This window comes from Peromyscus maniculatus, chromosome 8, assembly GCF_049852395.1.
Source record: "Peromyscus maniculatus bairdii isolate BWxNUB_F1_BW_parent chromosome 8, HU_Pman_BW_mat_3.1, whole genome shotgun sequence".
In the NCBI taxonomy this organism is placed as follows: Eukaryota; Metazoa; Chordata; class Mammalia; order Rodentia; family Cricetidae; genus Peromyscus; species Peromyscus maniculatus.
The window spans coordinates 8,265,479-8,285,730 of record NC_134859.1 but is presented as its reverse complement, the minus strand read 5'-3'; the positions used below and the strand labels follow the sequence as shown (position 1 = coordinate 8,285,730).

Below are 20,252 nucleotides of genomic sequence, written 5' to 3'. Positions count from 1 at the left end.
AGTGCTTAATGCTCATGGCTAGAGTTTCACTTCTTCATGACACGGCTAATCTTTTAAGAAACGCACACTTCCCCCTCTGGAAATATCACCTCCAAAACAACCTTCTCTAGGTTCCTGACTTGAACAGAGTGCCATAAATATTTGATGATTGCTAACTTTTAAAAAGTGGAGAAAAACAACCTCTACATCGCCTTCTGTAACTCCAAATGGAAAACTTGGGCTGGAACATTTGGCAAACATGACACCTCATCTTTGCAAGCCTGCCGCCCACTCAGGCGGTTTGTGTTTCTGGGGCTGGTGTTTTTCAGGCGTGGCGAGATGGCTTCTGTCCTCTCAAGCTTCCATGTAGAGGCTGGGGAAGTGAGATGAAACAAATTACTTTCCTGGAGCCTGTGGTATAGATTATTGTTGTCTTTGCTGCTGGTTTGCTATGAACTCTTGACCTAAGTGTCCCAGCTCTCAGTTTAAGAGGTGTTTTTCTGTAAGCTGGAAGAGTTAGGGGATGAAATTCTGTTGTTGGCCAAGTGGGGGTTAGCCTTGGATTTTTTCTGACTATTTAAAAATGAAGCATATATGAGTCTGACAGGCTTTGCTTCCTAGTTTTCTGAGCATGAACACTTGCATGTCCCTAAGCAATGAGGATCACCAAATGGACATGTTGAATTCATATTCCATGAGTTAATGTAGGCAATGTTTTATTGAATCTTCTGTCATCAGTTTTTAAGACACTGTATGATGTAGTTAATGCTGACAAAAAAAATTGGGGGTGAGGGTGCAAGCAAGCTAGGGATATGGCTCTGTATGTAAAGTGTCATAGATGCCTGAGGATTGGAGTTCAGATCTCTAGCATCCACATAAAAGCCAGGTATGTATCATATGCCAATAGCCCCAGCAATGGGGGACAGAGATGATCATATCCCAGGGGCTTACTGGCTAGCTAATGCAGCCAAAACAAAGAGCTGTAGGATCAATGGAAGGCCCTATCTCAAAAGCTAAGGTGGGGAACAAAACAGGAAGATACCCCTGAAGTAGACCGCTGATGTCTACATTTTAAGTATGTATGGACATACAACTGGTGGTGTGATGCCCCCATTCATAGGTTTTATAATACAGGGCATCACACCTACAATTTAAAAGATGCAATCTATGTTTTCTTAGTACAATGGACCAGCATGTTTGGGCAGACCCATGACAATGCTTAGCATAGATCCCACCCTCTGCGATTCTGAGGTAGCAGCTTTGTTGCAGACATTTGTGATTTGATGATTTAGAAAGACTCCCCTAGTTCCTGATGATCCCAGGATAGTGCCCAACAGTTTGTTGATTGCTACCTTATTTGATTATTTTGTTTAATAGTTATAGTTTTTTGTTTGTTTGTTTGTTTGAAAATTCTAATCATCATTCCCAGGGAGTTTGTCCACTTTGGACTCCCTACTACTTCCCAGGTTGGAGGATGGAAGTTTGGCTTTGTAATTATCAGTAAGGACAAGGAACACTTGGCTCTTGACAGGAGTCACTGTCCCCATATGCTGAGCCAGAGTCTGGCAAGGACAGACTTGGATTCTCAAGAGGAAGCTGTTCAAAGAGAGCAGTCATTGCATCCTTTTAAGGATCCGGAGCTGTGCTGGTTTTAACCATGACTGCCTGGTGTACTGGGAATTCGACCCAGAGTGTGGTTGAAATCTTCCAGGCTTCCTTGGCCCTCACCTCCTCCCTCATATAGTTTAATTACAAGTGCAATAACCCCAGAATCCCTATCCACTCCCTCCATTCAAGTAGGAGCTCTTTTCATAGCTAGTGTGGCAGTGATAAGCAGCTATCCACGACTGTCCCATGCACCTTCCTTGAAACCACTCCTTTGACAAGCAACAAAGACATGGCCAACTATAACTGATGTTGTTTTGATGTTTCTCTCTGATTGTTCCAGTTTTAATAAGGAAGGAAGAACCAAATATCTGCAGCTTTAAGCAAAGGGGCTGGTTTGGGGACTGGAGCTGGCTTTGGGGCTGTAGGAAGGAATGTTTTATATGACGTTCATTTTTACTCATTGGAAGAGAAGATCAAACAATGAGACGGAAAGAGACAGAAGAAGCAAAGGCAGCAGCAAGAGCCCTGTGCTGTTCCTTCATTGCATACATGATCATTCTCATTTAACGCGTGATCACTGGGATTTGGGGGCCTGTGGGTTCCTTCACTGACAGCATATCAACACACTGAGTCCTCATATAAGTTGTATGGGGACAGGGACAGGGACAGTGTTGCAATTCAGGCCATTTCACTACACATGAGTAAAACATCTGATAATTTTATTTTATGTATATTCATATTTCATGAGCCTTATCCTGTGTGTTTCTTTCCTTGATTTCCATTTGGCTTTTAATGTTTAAAATATTTTAATCATCACGATAATACCTTGAGCTCACTCTGTTGTTCCCATTTCACAGAAGCCAGAGGTAGCATTCTGTGGCAGCAGCTTACCTAACGGCACACAACCAGCCTGACAAGAGGCTTCCCAGTAACCACTGGTGACCTCATCTTATGATTAATTTACAATTAACCGCACAGCTTTGTTATAAATATTTCACATGTTCTTTTGCTATTTTTTGTGTGCATGTGTTTGCATAGAGGCATGTGAATGCTAGTGTGTAGTATGCACACACATATGCTAGTGTGTGTAGAGGAACATGATGAGGAAGAGTACTTGGGCATGTTTGTGTTTATGCTCCCATGGTATACACCAAAAGACAACTTTAAATGTCATTCCTCAGGTGCTCTTCACCTTATTGATAGAGGCAGGTCTCTCACGGCCTAGAAGTCTAGCCTAAACTGGCTAGACATGAAACCCAGAAACTGGGGTGTCTACCTGCCCCTGCCTCCACGGCACTGAGATTACAGGCACACTCCACCGTGCTGGGTGTTTTATTTATTTATTTTTAACATGAGTTCCAGGGAAATGAACTCCGGTCCTCATGCTTGCAACGTACATACTTTACTGGCCATGCCGTCTCCCCAGCCTCATTATGGTAATTACAGTATTTTTTAATTTACCTGTGCCTATCTCTGGATCTCATTGAGCCTCCTTCATCCTCCTTCTATCACCCTCCCAGTAGCCCCAAACATTCCTCCTTCCTTTCTCAGAAAATGAAACAAGATAGTAGCGAGCTCCCCAGTGGATTTTTATAACTTTGCATATCATATATTTAGTTTAGTAATGAAAAATTCCAGCTCCAGGCTATGCATAGAATAGCATTTCTAATGTTTTTAAAATAGCTATTAGTGTAGTGGAGCTCAGTGTGTGTGTGTGTGTGTGTGTGTGTGTGTGTGTGCAAGCGCGCCTGTGTGTGTATGTTTTCCCTTCCACTACATAATCATCTGCTCAGTGGTGCACTCTGAAACCCAGAGCAGCAGCCAGAGGAGGAGCGAGCTGTGATTGATGGGCCAGGCCTCCCTTGCAGAAGAGTCCCATCTGGGGCTGGTTTTGGATGCAGTCAGATGTTGAGGGGGAGGTCAGCGAGGCAGCCTCAGCTCCCCCTCCGTCAACACCCCGATCATTCTCACAGTGCCCAGCCTGTACACCCTTGCTCCTCATCGAGGCTTGCTTTAGGCAGATGCTCCGTGGTGTGGGATTAGAGCAGCTGCTAAGTTTATGGAGGAGAAAGCATGCAGCATGGTGCAGCAGGTATTTTGAATTTTCACTTGAAACTGTAATTTGAATGGAGCAGAAGCCTTGTGTTTTTTAGTGTTAAGTCTGATATTTCTGGAAGACAATTTTCATCTTGCGTTATGCCTAGTGAAAGGACAAGAGTATTGTGGAATGTGTGTGTGTGTGTGTGTGTGTGTGTGTGTGTGTGTGTGTGTGTGTGTGTGTGTTGAATATATATGAGGGGGTGGGGAAGCAGGTGCTCTTTGCATAGATCTATGCTTGTCCTAGGACCAGCAGGTTAATAGTGTCATTTTGCATTTTTCTTCTTTGTTTTATTGCCCCTGGGGCATGATGTGTTTTAGCCCGTTTCGGCTCAGCACAAGAGGCTTTCTCTGAATATGTGCAATTTCCTGCCAAAGAAGTGGATCAGAGCAGACCAGGTTGCTGAACTCAAGTAAAACAAACTGTCAGCAAGACTGAAGGCTGCAAGCAGCCACTGGGGATAAGCGGGCTCCTCCAGAAAGCATACCCCGGTGTGTGCTTGTCTTGTCGGAAGAGTCTTGGGAAGAGCAGATGCTTTCCTTGGCCATGTGGACATGTGTAATCAGCAGGTTATTAGTTCTTGACAATTCCTGTGCACTTCTTTATTCTAAGAGCTGGGGTAGTCCGGTAGAGGGGCTTAGGGCAAAAAATCAGGGACAAATGTACTCCAAGAAGGGAGTTTGACTGCAAAAGCTGAAGAAAACACATAAATACACACACAAGTATACAACACACACACACACACACACACACACACACACCCCTACCTCCTGCAGGAAAACATTTGGATATTTTCCAGTCTGCCTTAGCATCTATGCAATCAGACACTTTCCCTTCTCTTGCCACAGAAGGACTAGGACTGTTTCTTGGTTAAAATGTGATCCGCATTAGTTTTTAAGCCAGCATGTTTTGCAAAGTCAGCCTGGCTGACACTGTTGGTTCCTGCATTTCTCTAAGAAGAGTTCTACCAGATCAATCAGAGTGCTGCACAGCTGAAGGAGGATATCTGGGGCTGGGTGGAGTGCTGGAAAGGACAACAAGAACGGGACTCCATCTCCTGTGTCCACCTCACAGACAACATTGATTGTTTCTGGTCCCTGTGAAGGTACTCTGTGTATCTGAGGTGTGGCTCTGTAAATGTGTGCATACATGAGGCTAAATAGATTACAGTGTCTGCCTTAAAATAGCATGTCTTAAATGTCTATTTCATGCTTCAGTAAAATACTTAAATTGAAATGACTTTGGGGGATTGTTTTTTTTTTCCCCTTAAGGAATAAGATTTGTTTGCATCTTAATAATCCCTTTGCTCTTGGTAAACAAGTGTAAGAAACCCTGTGGAGCATCCTGGGTAACATTGGACTCCATGCCATTGAACAGGTTTTGACTCGATCTGATTGATGGAGAAGTTTGATCTATGAGGATAGGGAAATTTCTTCGACATTTACCCTCCAATGCCTTACTTATTCCACACTTCCACCCAGTTCTCCTCGGCAGCATCGTGGGTTTTAAAACATGAGAGATCCTGACCTCTTCCCACCTGCCCTCCCCCTTTCCTTATATTTAGCAGCAACCTAAGAATGTCTTGGCAGAGGAAATTGGATGTGAAGTTTGCACAAGCTCTTGGAGTGCTTGGTTGGTGATGTGGGGGATACTTGCAAAGTAGAGTCACCTCCCCATCAAGGAGGGACACCCACAAATACCCTGACTCTGCAGATATCCCGAGCTCTCTGACTGTTCCATTTATTTAGGGAAAAGTGGAGGCTTGGTACTGCTATGGAAGAGGCAGCTTCTGCAAATGGATGTCCAACCAGAACACTCTCGACATTTTACCTGTCACTACCACACACAGGAAAGTGGCTTTCGCCTTCTACCAGAATCTGGTCACATACCTGGAATTTGCTCTGACCTGAAGTAGAAAGGGTACCCTTACTATTCATGTAATTTTCTAAGAAAATGTGTTTCAACCTCAGCTGAGAACCCAGGAGCATCACCAGGGAGGGAACAAAGACAGCTCTCAAGTCATTTGAAGGTGAAAAATACTTCCATAGGAAGTATGATGATCTTAATTAAATATTAGCTGTAATTAGCCTAAAGTGCAAATGTTGGGAATATTAATTAGGGTCTCTCTGGAGCAGCTGTCGGCGTTAATAGGTAACTGTAGGGGGTCCTGCCAACATCTGTTTGAGACCTCCAGGTACAAGATGCAATACCAAACCCCAGTGTACCTGAACACTATCTGTTGTCCACTTGGTTTTCATGGGCTTGGTCCTCAGAGCTTGACACCTTTGTTGCCAGAGTGGCACAGATCTTGAGAGGTTCTGCTGCCCTGGCTCCAGTGACACTCTTAGCTGCTGTTGCCTTTCCTATGACAGTCTCATAGTACTCTGGAGACAGGCCTCAAACTTGAATTTGCACAGAGATTTCCCATACTGCTCTGCTACCAGGTATCGAGGGTCACCTTCTGCATCTGGCAAACAGAATCACAGGTATACTGCATTCTATACCTCAGCACCTGACCTCCCCACAGGAAGAGGTGAAATAGGTTTGAGTACTATGATATCTGTTACAGAGGGTGGGGGCTGGTCATTTTGCAAACTGAGCTGACCTCTACATCAGAAGACTCTCTCACAAAATGAAAGCAGAAGATGGGTCTTAGTTCAGCTCCTTGCTTTTCCATGAATGGTCTGGGCCCTGGATCTTGAATGATATTTTTTCTCAGTTCTAGATGAACCATTTCTGACTACTAAGTTAAGTAGACTAGGGGTGTAGTACATGCAAAGCAAGAATTCAGACATCAGCATTATTAGCCTTTGGGGCCCATGGGCAGTCCTTTGAGAGTTTGTGCACTACTGGGATTTGGCAATATCACTGGTGTCCAAAAACTTGACGCTAAGAGCACAGTCTTCCTGAGCTGTGATAGCCAAAATGTTTTCTTTCTTTGCCTTGAATCTCCCTAGAGTATCCATACAGTTTAAGAACTGTTGCCATAAAGTACCAAGCTGGAAGTGAAGGATGATGTTGCTCAGCTTGCCCTTTGAGCACCAATGAGTAAAATGGATGGTCTGTATAGTGTGTGTGTGTGTCCATCCATCTAATTTAAAATCACAAATCTAGTGAAGGGAAGAAAATTGCAGAAGAGAGATTCTAACTTATTCTTTGTGCCGTCATCACTATTGCCAATGTTGAGGAACAGACAAGTATACTCCTCCTTTGCTTAGACAGATATGTCCCCTTTCTTTTCCTCCTATGTGGCTGTTAACTTCATAGCCTGCCCAAACTCCATGTATAGTAATGATTTCTTAGCAGGGTTTCCCATATCTAATGCTATTCTGCAGCAGCCACTGGGAAGATTTTCCTGCATAGGTTTAGATAGTAAATAGTTTAGACTTTGAGGGTCATATGGTCTCTGTCACAACAAACCAACTCTGTGCTTGTTGTACAAAAGCAGTTATAGGCAATTTGTCAAACAAATGAACCCATTTATTGGATTATGTCCCAATCAAACTTTATTAACAAAAATAAGCAGTGGTTCAGGGCTGCTCTATCAGTTGTTTTCCAATGCAGCCTCTGTAGGATAGGTTCTATGGTTCTTCCAAGAAAGGAAAAGTACTTAAGTTCTATAGCAAAACAAGACAGACAGACAGACAGACACACACACACACACACACACACACACACACACACACACACACACACACACATACACACATTAGGCCCTTTGGATCTTAAGGGGCAGAAACCCACCTTAAAGAAGATACAGTCACTGAGCCTAATGGCTCATGTCTATAACTCCAGCTACTCAAAAGATGAGATAGGAGAATGGCAATTTTAAGGCCTACCTGGATGACTTTGTGAAATGAAACCCCGTTGCAAAAATGAAAAGTAAAAAGAGAGTGGAGGGTTCAACTCAGTGCTACAGCATTTGGCTAGCATGCATGAGGCCCTGGGTTTCATCACTATTACAAAATAAAGAGGGAAAAGAAAGGAAAGGGGAAATAGGTTTTAAAAGTTTGAGTTATGCACAGTGAAGCTGCTCTGGGGAAGTAAAATGCAGAGTGGAGACAATGGTTTAAAAAGTCATGTGTGGTCCTAGAAAGATGCACCTTAAGTGAAATCTTCTCAAAAACACATAAGCCCACAGGCATGTGGGCAAATGTTAACTGCACACAGACATTGGGGAAGCTGATTATCTGGAGCATAGGGACCTTTTCACATTGTTTATATGTATAAAAACATCAAGTTGTGCCTCTTAAATGCATATATTTTTATGTCAATGGTATCTTAGTAAAGCTATTGGAAAAAGAATATATATTCCCTTTCGTAACTCACACACGGTTGTTCCTGACTACCTGTGCAGTACTCACAGTACTCAGTCTGAACATGACGTTCCTAAGGCTTGTGGGTTTCCTCTGTCTTCCCCAGGCCCCTGACACCATTTTGCTTTGAGTAACCTCACCTGCAGGCACTTCCCTTTTAAGTGGCACTCCTTGGCAGCCCCAGGCTTACACTATTTTTACTGTTTTCCATTATTTCTATATATCTATATATCATTATTACTACTATATCACAGTGGAAAGAAAGCTGCCCAAATACTATAGCAATATCCTAGGCTGACAAGAACTCATTAGTATGACTAGGAAGAAAGCTGTAGAGTTAGCTAAATATATGGTCATGAGCCTACACTGAGATTGACAGCTGATGTCATGTGGCTGACCCTGGTGGTAGCTCAGAGACTACCAGGAACAGAGTATAGCTACTTCTATACAGCATGAGCTGAGGGCAAATGTCCACCAGAATGAAGGTGGGACATATCTTTGCAGAATTATGTATAGAGTGGGAGTATCAGTGACAGTCAATGTCCTCTTCTGGGCTTTGATGCTCTTATGTAGCCACCCAACTTCAGGCAGGGCCTATTGCTCCACCCACTGTAAGAAGAAAATGATCAGAACAGAAAGAAGTATGCGCCTTTTTACTCCTAGTGAAACAGATGTTGAAACTATTACAGAGGAAGAAAAGGCCAGTGGGAATGCATTCCTTGTAAAAGAATTTAAACTTACACTAAGCATCATTCTCTCGCAAGGGCCATCTTCAACATCATACAGTTAAGGGTCTGCTCTAACATGGGCATGGGCTCTGTGTTTGCGCTGAGCTCAAGTTACTATAGCAGAGGCTGAGGTCTCCTGTTGATGGCACATATTGATGTTTATGCTCTGGAATCCTTGCAGGAGGACTAAAGTCACATGTAACTGTCCACAGAAAACGAGAGAGGCCATTATTTGCTGAGCTTAATTGCCTGCCTTCCCTAGTACCTTCCTCCCTTCCTTCTTTCCCCCCACTCTGCCTCCTTCTTTCCCTCTTTTCCTCTATCCCCTGCTTTCTTTCTTTTTGACTGTACAACTGTATCTCTTGAGACCATGGAAGTTTTAGAGCTCTGGACTCCTGCTTCTTATGCGTTCTGCATATGTGTATGCAGAGTGCGTGAAGGATGTTGGAGTTATGGGGGTGGAGATGGAGGCAGGGAGATGTTTCCAGAAATGGAAACATTTGAATTCAGGTTTTTTTTTTTATTCTTTTGACTTGACTGTAATTATCATACCGCATGTTTAGGCTATAACTGAAGGGTGAATTGTTATATAATGCCCTGTACTTATATATTTTTAAAAAAAAGACAGGATGGGGAGGGCATTGATTAATGAGGCTCAGAATTAAACTCAGCATCTAAAAGGGGGAAAGTAGGAATATCACAGGGGGTCTCTAAATTAAGGCCTAAATTTCTATTGGCTACTTTTATCACAGATACGCACACAACAACAATAACACACACACACACACACACACACACACACACACACACAAGCAAGATCTTTACCAGAACCCTCCAAAGCACCTAATAGTTGAATTGAGTTCAAATGATTCTCTTAAGCACACACTCAAGCAGTTTGATTGTTCTTGGCTGTGTACCAAACTGGGAATCCACTGTTACCATAGACAACATGATGTTAACTTCTTCTAAAACTGAAATGAAACAAAGAGGATCTGCCAGTCCTGGACAGACCCTGTAGTCTCAGCCAGTGGTGGGCAGATCATACTGTCTCAGCAAGTTGGACTGGATGTCTTTGGGGAAAATGACTTCATCATTGTGTGCCTTGATTTTTCTGTTTGTAGATGGAGATTAATGATGACTGCCATTTGCTGGTAGTGTCTCCTGAGGGTTGGTTGGGATGGTCCCTCTTGGGTTGGAAGTCTTCAGCTAGACCTTATGAAGTGTGCTGGGACTGGAGTCCAGGGACTCCGGGAAAACAGTTCTGTTGACAGAGCACTAACGATGTTATCTTCTCTTCTCCCTTCTCCCCCTCTTTCAGGGTAATCAGGAAGCAGCGGCCGCCCCTGACACAATGGCTCAGCCTTATGCCTCAGCCCAGTTCGCTCCACCTCAAAATGGCATCCCTGCAGAATACACGGCCCCTCATCCCCATCCTGCACCAGAGTATACTGGCCAGACCACCGTCCCCGACCACACATTAAACCTGTATCCTCCTACACAGACGCACTCCGAGCAGAGCGCTGATACAAGTGCGCAGACCGTCTCTGGCACCGCCACAGTAAGTGGATGCTGCATCCTGAACCTGGAGGGTGCTCTCTCACCTGGTAGTGAGCCATGTACATTGTATGCTAGGGATTTTGTCAAGCAAAGCAGCTCTAAATCTCTCCTTATACTACCAGCTTCCCAGAGATTTCCTTAGTGATTAGGCATCCTTCCCTATTAGTTAGAACATGTTTCCATTTGCTGTATTTATTTGTAAACAGACACAGGCACCTATTTTCCTGTCTCTAAAGTGATGAGTTCTCCACAATGCTATCCCAGTAGAATTCATACATTTAAACCATTTCATGGAAATGTGGGGGTCTGGGGATGCAACTCAGAGATAGAGTACTTGCTTAATGTGCCCAAGTTCTTGGGTTTAGTCTCCAGCACTACAAAACAAGCTACAACAACAACAAAAAAAGAAACCACAACCTGGACACATAACTTAGATATAACAAGTTTATTCATTTTAAGTGTACAGTTTGCTGATTTTAAGAACATTTACATAGCTCTGTAACCATTGCCAAAATTTGATTTTAGAATATTTTTATCAACCCTAAAACAAAATTTGGGCCCATTTGCAGGCCAGCCATCTTTATTCTTGGGTGAGTGCATCTGAGACTCATCTGTAGCTAGAGTTTTCTCCAGTCCTGCCTGGCCCAGGGTCAGGACACGTCTCTCTCACCCGCCAGTCCTGCAGCCAAGACCCAACCAAGGAAACGTACAAGAGACTTATATTGTTCAGAAGCTGTATGGCCACAGCAGGCTTCTTGTTATCTAGTTCTTATATCTTAAATTAACCCATTTTTATCAATCTATAACTTGCCACATGGCTCTGCCATACTGTGCCACACCTTTAACAGACCCTGTTACCTATCCCTTCACTTATAAATTACCCCACAAAAATAAACCTCCCTTTTAACTACGTGGAGTGGCCTTAATAATTTCACCAATACTTGTCTATATTATTTCTATGTGTCCTTAGTTTGTGATGTGTTGTTTGTTCATTGGATCATGGCAAGTAATCCAGATTGGCCTGCAGCTTCCTGCATAGGTGAAAATGAGCCTGTCCTTCTGACCCTTGTCCCTGTACCTCTAAAGTGCTGGGATTGCAAGGGTCTACTACAATGGCCAGTTTCCTCAGTGCTAAGAATGGACCCCAGGCTTGGTACATTCTAACTAAGCTACACTGTCTAGCTGTATTTTGTGGGAGTTTGTTGCTGCTACATAAGAAAGGGATAGATGTGAGAGAATATGAGTCAAGCAGGAGACCTGCTAGACCTTAAGACTGTAAACAGAAAGATGAAATTGATGGGTTAGAATGAAACAAACAATCAGAAAACAAAGACACATTTTTACCACCATCCTATGTGAAAACTAGTATAGTGGGACAGTAATCAAACATGACTGCGGACACCAATAATTACATTGAAATTAGACGGTGCTCATCTGTGAACCATTTATAATAATTAAGAATCCATAAGCCTGTGGGACATGTTGGGGAAAACTTTCTCTGCAAGATTCCTTAGAGACCTGGACACACATAAGGTCTGTCCTGCAGCATTTGACAGATGGAAGGCATTGCTGCCTCTTCTTCTACCCTCGAGGCCCTGGAGACCCAGAATTCTGACACTGTACATGCATGTGTTGGGCACATGACACATTTTGTCAAGTATGGGAAATCACTGGGTAATGTTGCTGTTTGGCTCTGTATGTATTTCAGGGCCAGCTTTTGAAGATACTGAAAGTTGTATATACTCTGAAACTTTCTTTGCTTCTACCCTTTTTGTTGTTTCTATGAAATGTATGTATCACTCATAATTAATGTCCACGATACCGAATTCAGAAGCATTAGTACATTCCCAGGGACTGCAGCCATTCCCACCATCTGGTTCTCATTTTCATCTCCTCAGAAGCCAATTCCACACCCATCCCCCACCCCCACCCCCATGCTCCATCCCCACTTCTCCACCCCCATCTGCATACCACACCCCAACCCTCTGCCACTCCTCTGTTCCCCTAGCAGGCTGGCAGCGTCCATCTGCTTTCTAACCTGTATGGATTTGCCTCTTCAGTGCCTGTCTCACAAAGTCCTACAAGGCCTTTGGTGCCTAACTTCTTTCACTGGCTTAATGCTGCCATGGCTCTTTGACATTGGTATTCTGTTGTGTGCACGGGACACATGTTAGTGATGTATTCATTTGCTAAGGCCCTTTGGGGTCCTTGTTCCTCTTCAGTATTGGGAACTTTGTTGCTATCACCTCCTAGTATTTGGCTGGCTTGCCTTGGGGATTTATGTGTTCATTAGATTGGTTTTCTTGCTTAGCCAACTTATGAGTTGGTAATGTTGACCAAGAGGCAGTAGCTAATGATGCAACATGGAAAACACAAATACTTGCTCACAGATAAACAACTCATAGTGTGTCAGTCTAATAGACTAGTGCTCAGCAATGCAGAGGACTGAGCTATCTGCACCTGCTATAGTGTTGGTGTACTGAAAATAGCAATGCTGAGCGACAGGAAACAGGTAAAAGGAGAATGAAAGGGTTGCTTGTTTGTTATGTGTTGACAGTTTTGTGACAATCAGGGATAGTAAGGCCTGGGTATGTGGTTTTAGAACTTACAAAATTCTAAGGTAGACAATAATTATTAAGCTAACTCTAAGATGGTGAGGTTTAGAATAAGAGGAACTACTGAATGACAGAAATTGGATATCAGATTATAAGTTGAACCAGGAGAGTGAGGGGCCATGGGAACCCAGGGCTTGAACTCAGTACACTGTTGACTTGGCAGTGAAGGTCTTGAAGCATGAAGGGTTTTGTTGTTGTTGCTGTTGTTTGTTTGTTTTTTTTTTAATTCAGTGGTGAAAAGAGATACTAGGAGGGTCAAAAGTCAAGTATAGGATAGAATAGCATGGTGAAGGAAGAATGCAGTAAGGCCATGAGTCAAAACTGGATAGAGGGGTGCAGAGACTGGGAAGGCCAGAAATCAAGGGCTGAGTGGCAGGCACCAGGGAAGGGGGCATTGCACATATTAAGCAATGGGAATGATAAGAAAAGAAGAAAGATAGCAATCGAGGTGAAAAGAAATTACCCAAACAGTTCATAAGCTGGTTGATTTAGGTTCACCAATTTAAACCACGGAAAAGGTATCTCTAAGGGACACAGAGAAGAAAAGACATAGGACATAGAGAAGATACATTGTCGGGTGGTGGGGGTAGGGAGAGGCAACAGCATGCATGAAAGAGAAAGAAAAGAAATGGGGCTGTATTCAGAATAGAGAGAGAGATAACAGGAAAGAGGAAACTAGTGCTTTTGCAACTTTCTAGATACATAATGTACATACAATATACACACATCTGGAAAGTGGATACTTGAACCATCTGTACCAATGAATGCATACATAAAACTTTTACCAATATTAAAAATCATGAAAATATACACCACCTGTAAGTTTTCCAAGACCGTTGTTACCTTCTCACTGTCATTCTTTGCCTCATTTCTAGGCATCTAACTAACCTCGTCCTTCCTCTACATCCTTTGCTTCCAGTGCACATATCAATGCAGTCAACATTCTGTGCTCTGGTTTTCTGTTAGTCATCATATCTGCCTTTCGTTTCTTCCATGTTGTTGCATGCATAAGAAGCTCACTTCTTTGTATTGCTGAATACTATGTCATTACATGGACATAGCACAGTTTGTTTCTCCATTGATTTGTGCACAGATGGTTCTCCATGTTGAATCAGAAAATAAAACTAATGTGAACACAGGTAAGTATATCAATTTCAAAACAGAAGAAAAGCAAGAATAAATGTGTTAGTGTGTAGAGAAACCTTGGTTCCAAAGCAGAAATGGAGACAAGCACATTCTTAAGACATGCACTTTCTTTCTTTTTTAAAAATATTTTTATTTTATATCAGCCACGGATTCCCCTGTCCTCCCTCCTCCCACCCCTCAGCCCTCCCCCCCAGTCCACCCCCAATCCCCACCTCCTCCAAGGCAAGATCTCCCCTGTGGAGTCAGCCCAGCCTGGTAGACTCAGTATGACCTTCATTTTCTCACTCTAACAACTAGGAGTGGGGAGTGGTACTTGGAAATGGGCAAGGCAATTCAGAATTTGGAAAAACATGCCAGGAATATGCTCTGAAAATTCTTAGAATATTTGGTGGCAGGAAATTTCTGAGTTTAGAGAACATGCTTATGGGCTGGGACTGGCCATCACTTTGTCTTCTCTGGTCACATTTAAATGATGTACACTATGGGAGAGGAAATGATAGAAGGATGCCATCTTTTCTGCTACAATTATATGCAGGTTCCTTCCTCTCTTTGGCCAAAAAGGAAGACACATTTTATGTCTGCATATATGTTCATGCAGAGGCCAAAAGAGGACCTTGAATGTCCTGTATTGTTCTCTACCCTAGTTTCCTGATGCAGGATCTATCACTGAACCTGGAGCTCACTGTTTTCTCAGCTAGGTTGGTAGGCCACCAAGTGACAGCAGTGTTCTTGTCTCTAACCCCACCACACCAGTGTTAGAGGAACACTGTGATCACACCTGACTTTTGTACATGCAAGCTGGGAGCAGAGCTCAGGTCCCCAGGCTTATGCTCACATGCTCTTTCCTGCCAATCCTTCTCTCTGCCTTCATTCCCTTTTGAATCATTTTTGTTCTAATCTGAACTTGTCTATGACAAGTTTACTTCAAATTGTCTCCATCTCCCTACTTCTTGATGGAGTTGTTTTTTCTACCTTTCAAGTTCTGCATTTCATATGGAAGGAATTCAACTTCAAAGTGGGTCAAAAGGATGGTACTCTCAGTGTGGCATACATAGTCTTATATTAAAAAAAAATGGTGCTGTTGAGCAGAGCCTATAGCTCAGCTCTAGAGCATGTGCTTAGCATGAGCCAGAGGGGGTGGGGGGAGAAAAGGCTAATGTTGGAAGAATAGCTAGGCTATTCCTCATAAGAGAGTGTTACTCTTTGAATAACCATCCTTTGACATATATATCTCCAGGGTGTTTAATGCCATTTTTAAGGACATTGTGGAGGCCATGCTTTCTTGGAGAAACCAAGTGATTTGGGGTAAAAGAAAACCTCCATCCATATGGTGGCCTCCAAGAACATCTAATATATGCACATCACTTAACACGAATTGCAGGATCTAGAAAGGGAGACAGTGTGCAACCTTGAGCTCCCAACCAGAACTAAGTAAGGCATGGACAGAAAGGCATTAGTGGGTTGGCTCTGCTGCTCCCCAGGGCCTGAGACAATTCCCTGCAGGACACTTTTCTGCTGAGTTTCTATTTTGTGTAGGCTTCCAAACATATCCCAGATCACAGTGCTGACAGAGCCATTGCTGTCTTCTCCCAGATACTGTTTCTCATGAGGTATTTTACTCTTGACATATTATAATTAAAGATTTGTGAGTGGAGAATTCTCCATGTATCTCCAATAGCAACTTGATTTCTATTTTTAACACTTGTTCTGCAGTCTGCCTGAGTCTCCTACACTTTCCCACTCCCTCTGAACTCTGATGGGATAAAGAACATGGGTCCCTGGGCTGAGTTTCAAGCCTGCACTTGCTGACAGGGAGAGGAACCATCTAGGTGGCCTCTGGTTTCTAGTGGCAGTATTAGTGATGCCCTCAGATCATATTAATAACATCAGAGATGAGGTGATGAAGCTTTACTCCAGACCTATTGTTCAATGACTCTAGATCTAGAGATGACATATATAAACAAAAACAATATCCTGTTAAGAAATATCTTATTTTGTTCATTAGCTATTTATTATTCAAGCAATTAAAACTTATGGTTTAAAAAGTCAAACATTGATTACATTTTTTTTCTTTATTGCTGAAGAAAATTTCCATCATCTATGTACCACATTTCTTTTTTCCATTCATCTGTTGATGGATGTCTAGGATGGTTCTACTTCCTGGCTTTTGTGACCAATGTAGAAACAAACATGGATATTCACATCTCTCTGTACCATGATGAAAGAGCCCTTTAGGTATATGCCCAAGAGTGGTATGTTTCTAGCTTTAGTTGTTTTGAGAAAACATTATACTGAGTCTGTAGAGGCTCCCCAAGATTACAGTTCCACCAACAGTGAATAAGGGCTCCTCCTCCTTCTTGAAAATAGGTGGGATAAGAAATCACCATTAAGTACAATAAGCCACACTCAGAAAAATAATAACCATGTTTTCCCTCAAGTTCAGCACCTAGATTTGAAATTGTGCATATGTATATGTGTATGTTCATAAAGTGAGGGAGGGAATGATAGGAAGGGAAAAATCTTAAGGGAGAAAATAATGAAATGCATTTGATGAAGAAGCAGAAAGTGGGAGATATTTGTAGGAAGGAAGGGGACCAGAAAAAGGCAGGGCAGGAGACATGGAGGAGGGCAGTGATAGAGGAAGACATATTAGAACAAAGCATAATGTCACATACATATGGAAGTGCCACAGTGAAACACATGACTGTATATTAGCTTTACATTTTAATTTAAAACTATTATGAAGGATCCAACCACCTAGTGCTAGAGAGATGGCTAAGTGGACAAAGGAATTTCTTTATAAGCATAAGAGCCTAAGATCAGATCCCTGCACCCTTATAAATGCCAGGAGTGGTGCTTTGAGTGTGTAACCTTGGCACTGGGGGAAGGGAGGGACAGAGGATCCTAGATATCGCCTGACTTGTCGGTCTACCTAACACAGATTCACAGTCTCAGTGAGCACCCCTGTCTCAGTAAGTAGTGTAGGAAGAAAGTGAAGAAGATACTACATGTCAACCTCTGGTCTTTACAAGTGTATTAATAGGAGTACTTGCATGTATGCACACACAGACCACCACGTGTGTATAATGTGTATAAAGTCCATTACTTTAAGATGTACACACACACACACACACACACACACACACACACACACACACACACACACAAACTAAGGCTGTCACACCAACTCCCCTAATTTATAGGGACTGTTGCCAGAAACAGGTGCTACCAAAATCTCTTTTACCTTCCAGAAGTGTTTAATGTGGAAGCAAATCCAAGCCCCAATCTCAGCATTGTAGTTCTTTCCCAATGGTCTGTTACAAATCCAATCTGTACATCCTCTAACCTCTCACCAGCTCAAATTCTCAAAGCAATAGAGTGGAGACCCACTGAGAACCCACATCAGCACCACTGTATTGGGAAGGTCTGTACCACAGTTTGGAATCCAGGCCATTATTTTTGCTTCTGTGCAAGTTCTTATAGACAAAAATATCCTTGTCGGGGAAATATAGACGAATTCTTTGATTGATCTGGTCTTAATGTCTTTCTCGATCAGGCTACAGGGAAGACTGAAGTATAAATATCATGATCTATGTCTTATTATCTATTATTATCTCTTAATATATCTTTGAGGAGTACATGGGTTTATGTACATATTGATCATTTCACTAGCAGAAATCATGTATTAATTTGAACCTTAAGAAGTTGCTTTCTCATCACAGTACAGCAGCCAACTCTCAATCCATAGCTATCTTGATTGTATGTGTTTGGGTGTGACCATCTCTCCCTTTCAGAAAGAAAAAAAAGGTACCTTAAGAATTGTTTGGGGTTGCAGAGAAGAGTAACTAGGTTATTCACTGACTCACAGATTATGTTAAGCTTCTGGGAATTCTTCCTATACTTGCACCATTTTGTTTTTCCCATAGACTTCTGTTATAGGGATTTTGTTTTGTTTTGCTAGAAACGGCATTTTACTATAGAGATTATGCTATCCTTGAACTCACTATGTAGCTCAGGTTATTCTCAAAGTCATCAGCTTCCCAAGTATTAAGAATGCAGGCATATACCACCACACCTGATTTAGATCTTTTCAGTGATATCAGTACCCCTCATTTTGCATTGGGGATGTAAAGGGGCAAAGAGGCCAAGGATTTCAAGAGTTGAGAAGTGGTATGGCTGAGCTCCACACTCAGGTCTTCTGATGTCAAATTACAGATTGCTGTCCACTCTCCATTTATCCCCTTAATAGTTTAGTTCTTGAGGCTACAGATAGAATTGTCACCAAGTCTGATGCCAGTATCCTCCTTGCACTCTAATTTCCAAAGGCACATCACCCAAGATCCTGGCCTCTGGGTTTGCCAATCTCTGTCCCTCCATTCCACCAGTCGTAGGGCCTAAGATCAGTTGATAGATGGCCCTTCATAATCTTGTGTTTCCCACTGCCCCCTTTCCCCAAGGTCCACCTCTTCTTTCTCTCTAAAGTCCATCAGCTGATGATTTGCAGAATACCACACAGTTTTGTCCTTTGGGGGAGATTTCAGCCTCATGAATTACACTGCAAGTTTGGCAAAATCATTGAGAAATAATGTATCTAAAAATAGGATAGATGCATCACATTGAGAAGCAGAGAATTATAGCCTCAGAAATAGTTCTTTTGCTCAGTGTCAGAGTGTGTTCATTGCAGTGTTTGTGAACAACCTCAACTCGTCTTCCTGCTTGCCCACCCGAACTCGATGAAATGTCACCATCCAATGGTCAAGGTGCACCATCCAAGGAAATTTCCTTGCACAAGGTCCTTGTGGCTAAAAGCTAAGGAGTGGGTGCTCAATCCTAGGCATGCCAGATACAAGACCAGAAGTGGTGGAGACTGGAGGTTCCAGAAATTTCTCCAGACATGCTGGGACTTGCATGATGCACTCTTCTGAATAGATGGCAGTTGTGGACAGGAATCCTCTGTGTGACAATTACCCATGTCACCCAGGGAGGGCCCCAGTAGATCTGAGATTGTACTCTTAGAGTGCACTCTGACCTGAGACCTGTGCCTTAAGCAAACTGTGATAATATGTTTTAGTGGCTTCAAAATTTTCTTTTTCCATGACCCTGTTACTAAACTGTCTTGTCAACACCAGATCCACTTTCATAAGGCTACAGGTACAGCTTCTTGTTTCCACATGAGCTTGGGCATCCTGTGGATGCTTTAGAATTCATGGCCCATGACTTTCAGAATAAATTACAGACCTCCAATAAGTAAGAGCAAGACTCAGGACCCTTTCACTGTTTAAAAGTCTCATTTGGATAATGAGTGCTTTGTGTTTGGGAGCCAAGGAGCATCATGGAGCCTAAGAGAGGATGTCTGAGGGAAGGAGAATAGCTCTGAGAGTAAAGGACCTCTCTCTCTCTCTCTCTCTCTCTCTCTCTCTCTCTCTCTCTCTCTCTTTCTCTCTCTCTCTCTCTCTCTCTCTCTGTGTGTGGGGGGGAGAGGGAGAGAGGGAGAGAGGAGAGAGAGAGAGAGAGAGAGAGAGAGAGAGAGAGAGAGAGAGAGAGAGAGAGCATGTGTTGAAATTCTAAGGCTTCATTCTGAATGCTGACATGTTAGAAAATGCTTATGGCAGATTAGGAAAAATGGCCTGGACAATTCCTTAGGCTGTGATCAGGATAAGCGTCCTAGAGTCTAGGTAAAGAACCCACAGTTCTCAGAATTGGGAAGATTGTTCAGTAGCTAGAGACCTTGCCTGGTAAACACGAAGACCTGAATTCAAATCCCAGAACCTATAAAAAGTGGGGGAGAGGTAGCATGTATTTCTATATATCAGTGCTCTCTTAGCAAGAGGAGGAGAAGACAAGAGAATCCCCAGAACTCAAGGACCAGCTGGCAGCCTTACAGCCAGTTAAGAACAAGTAAAAGGAGACCAGTCTGAAATGAGGTAGATGGCAAAGGCAGACACCTCAGCTGTCCACTGAGCTCTCTGCACATGTGCTGTGGCACATGTTCACCCACAATCGCTCGCTTACTTGTGTACAAAGTCATACACTGAAAGTGAAAAAAGAAAAGAGCCGATAGCTGTCATTCTATTTCTAACCCCAAGTGGAGCCAAAAGCAAGTCATCTAGCCTCTGGGGCCCTTTGTTTCTTCTTCATACAAGACACATAAACAACTTTGAATTTCTGAGCTCTCAGTGAAGAGCTTGGCAGAAGGATAAACACA

General features: G+C 42.8%; 1 protein-coding gene across 29 annotated transcripts in view; it reads left to right on the top strand.

Annotated features, from left to right (window-relative positions):
* Positions 1-20,252, top strand: part of Rbfox1 (RNA binding fox-1 homolog 1) — a 574,719-nt gene that overhangs the window by 386,130 nt on the left and 168,337 nt on the right. For all 29 annotated transcript variants that reach the window (XM_076577914.1, XM_076577927.1, XM_076577917.1 and 26 more), the window contains one exon: positions 10,048-10,287. In XM_076577914.1, the coding sequence (XP_076434029.1) occupies positions 10,048-10,287 (240 nt within the window). The remainder of the gene's footprint in view (positions 1-10,047; positions 10,288-20,252) is intronic.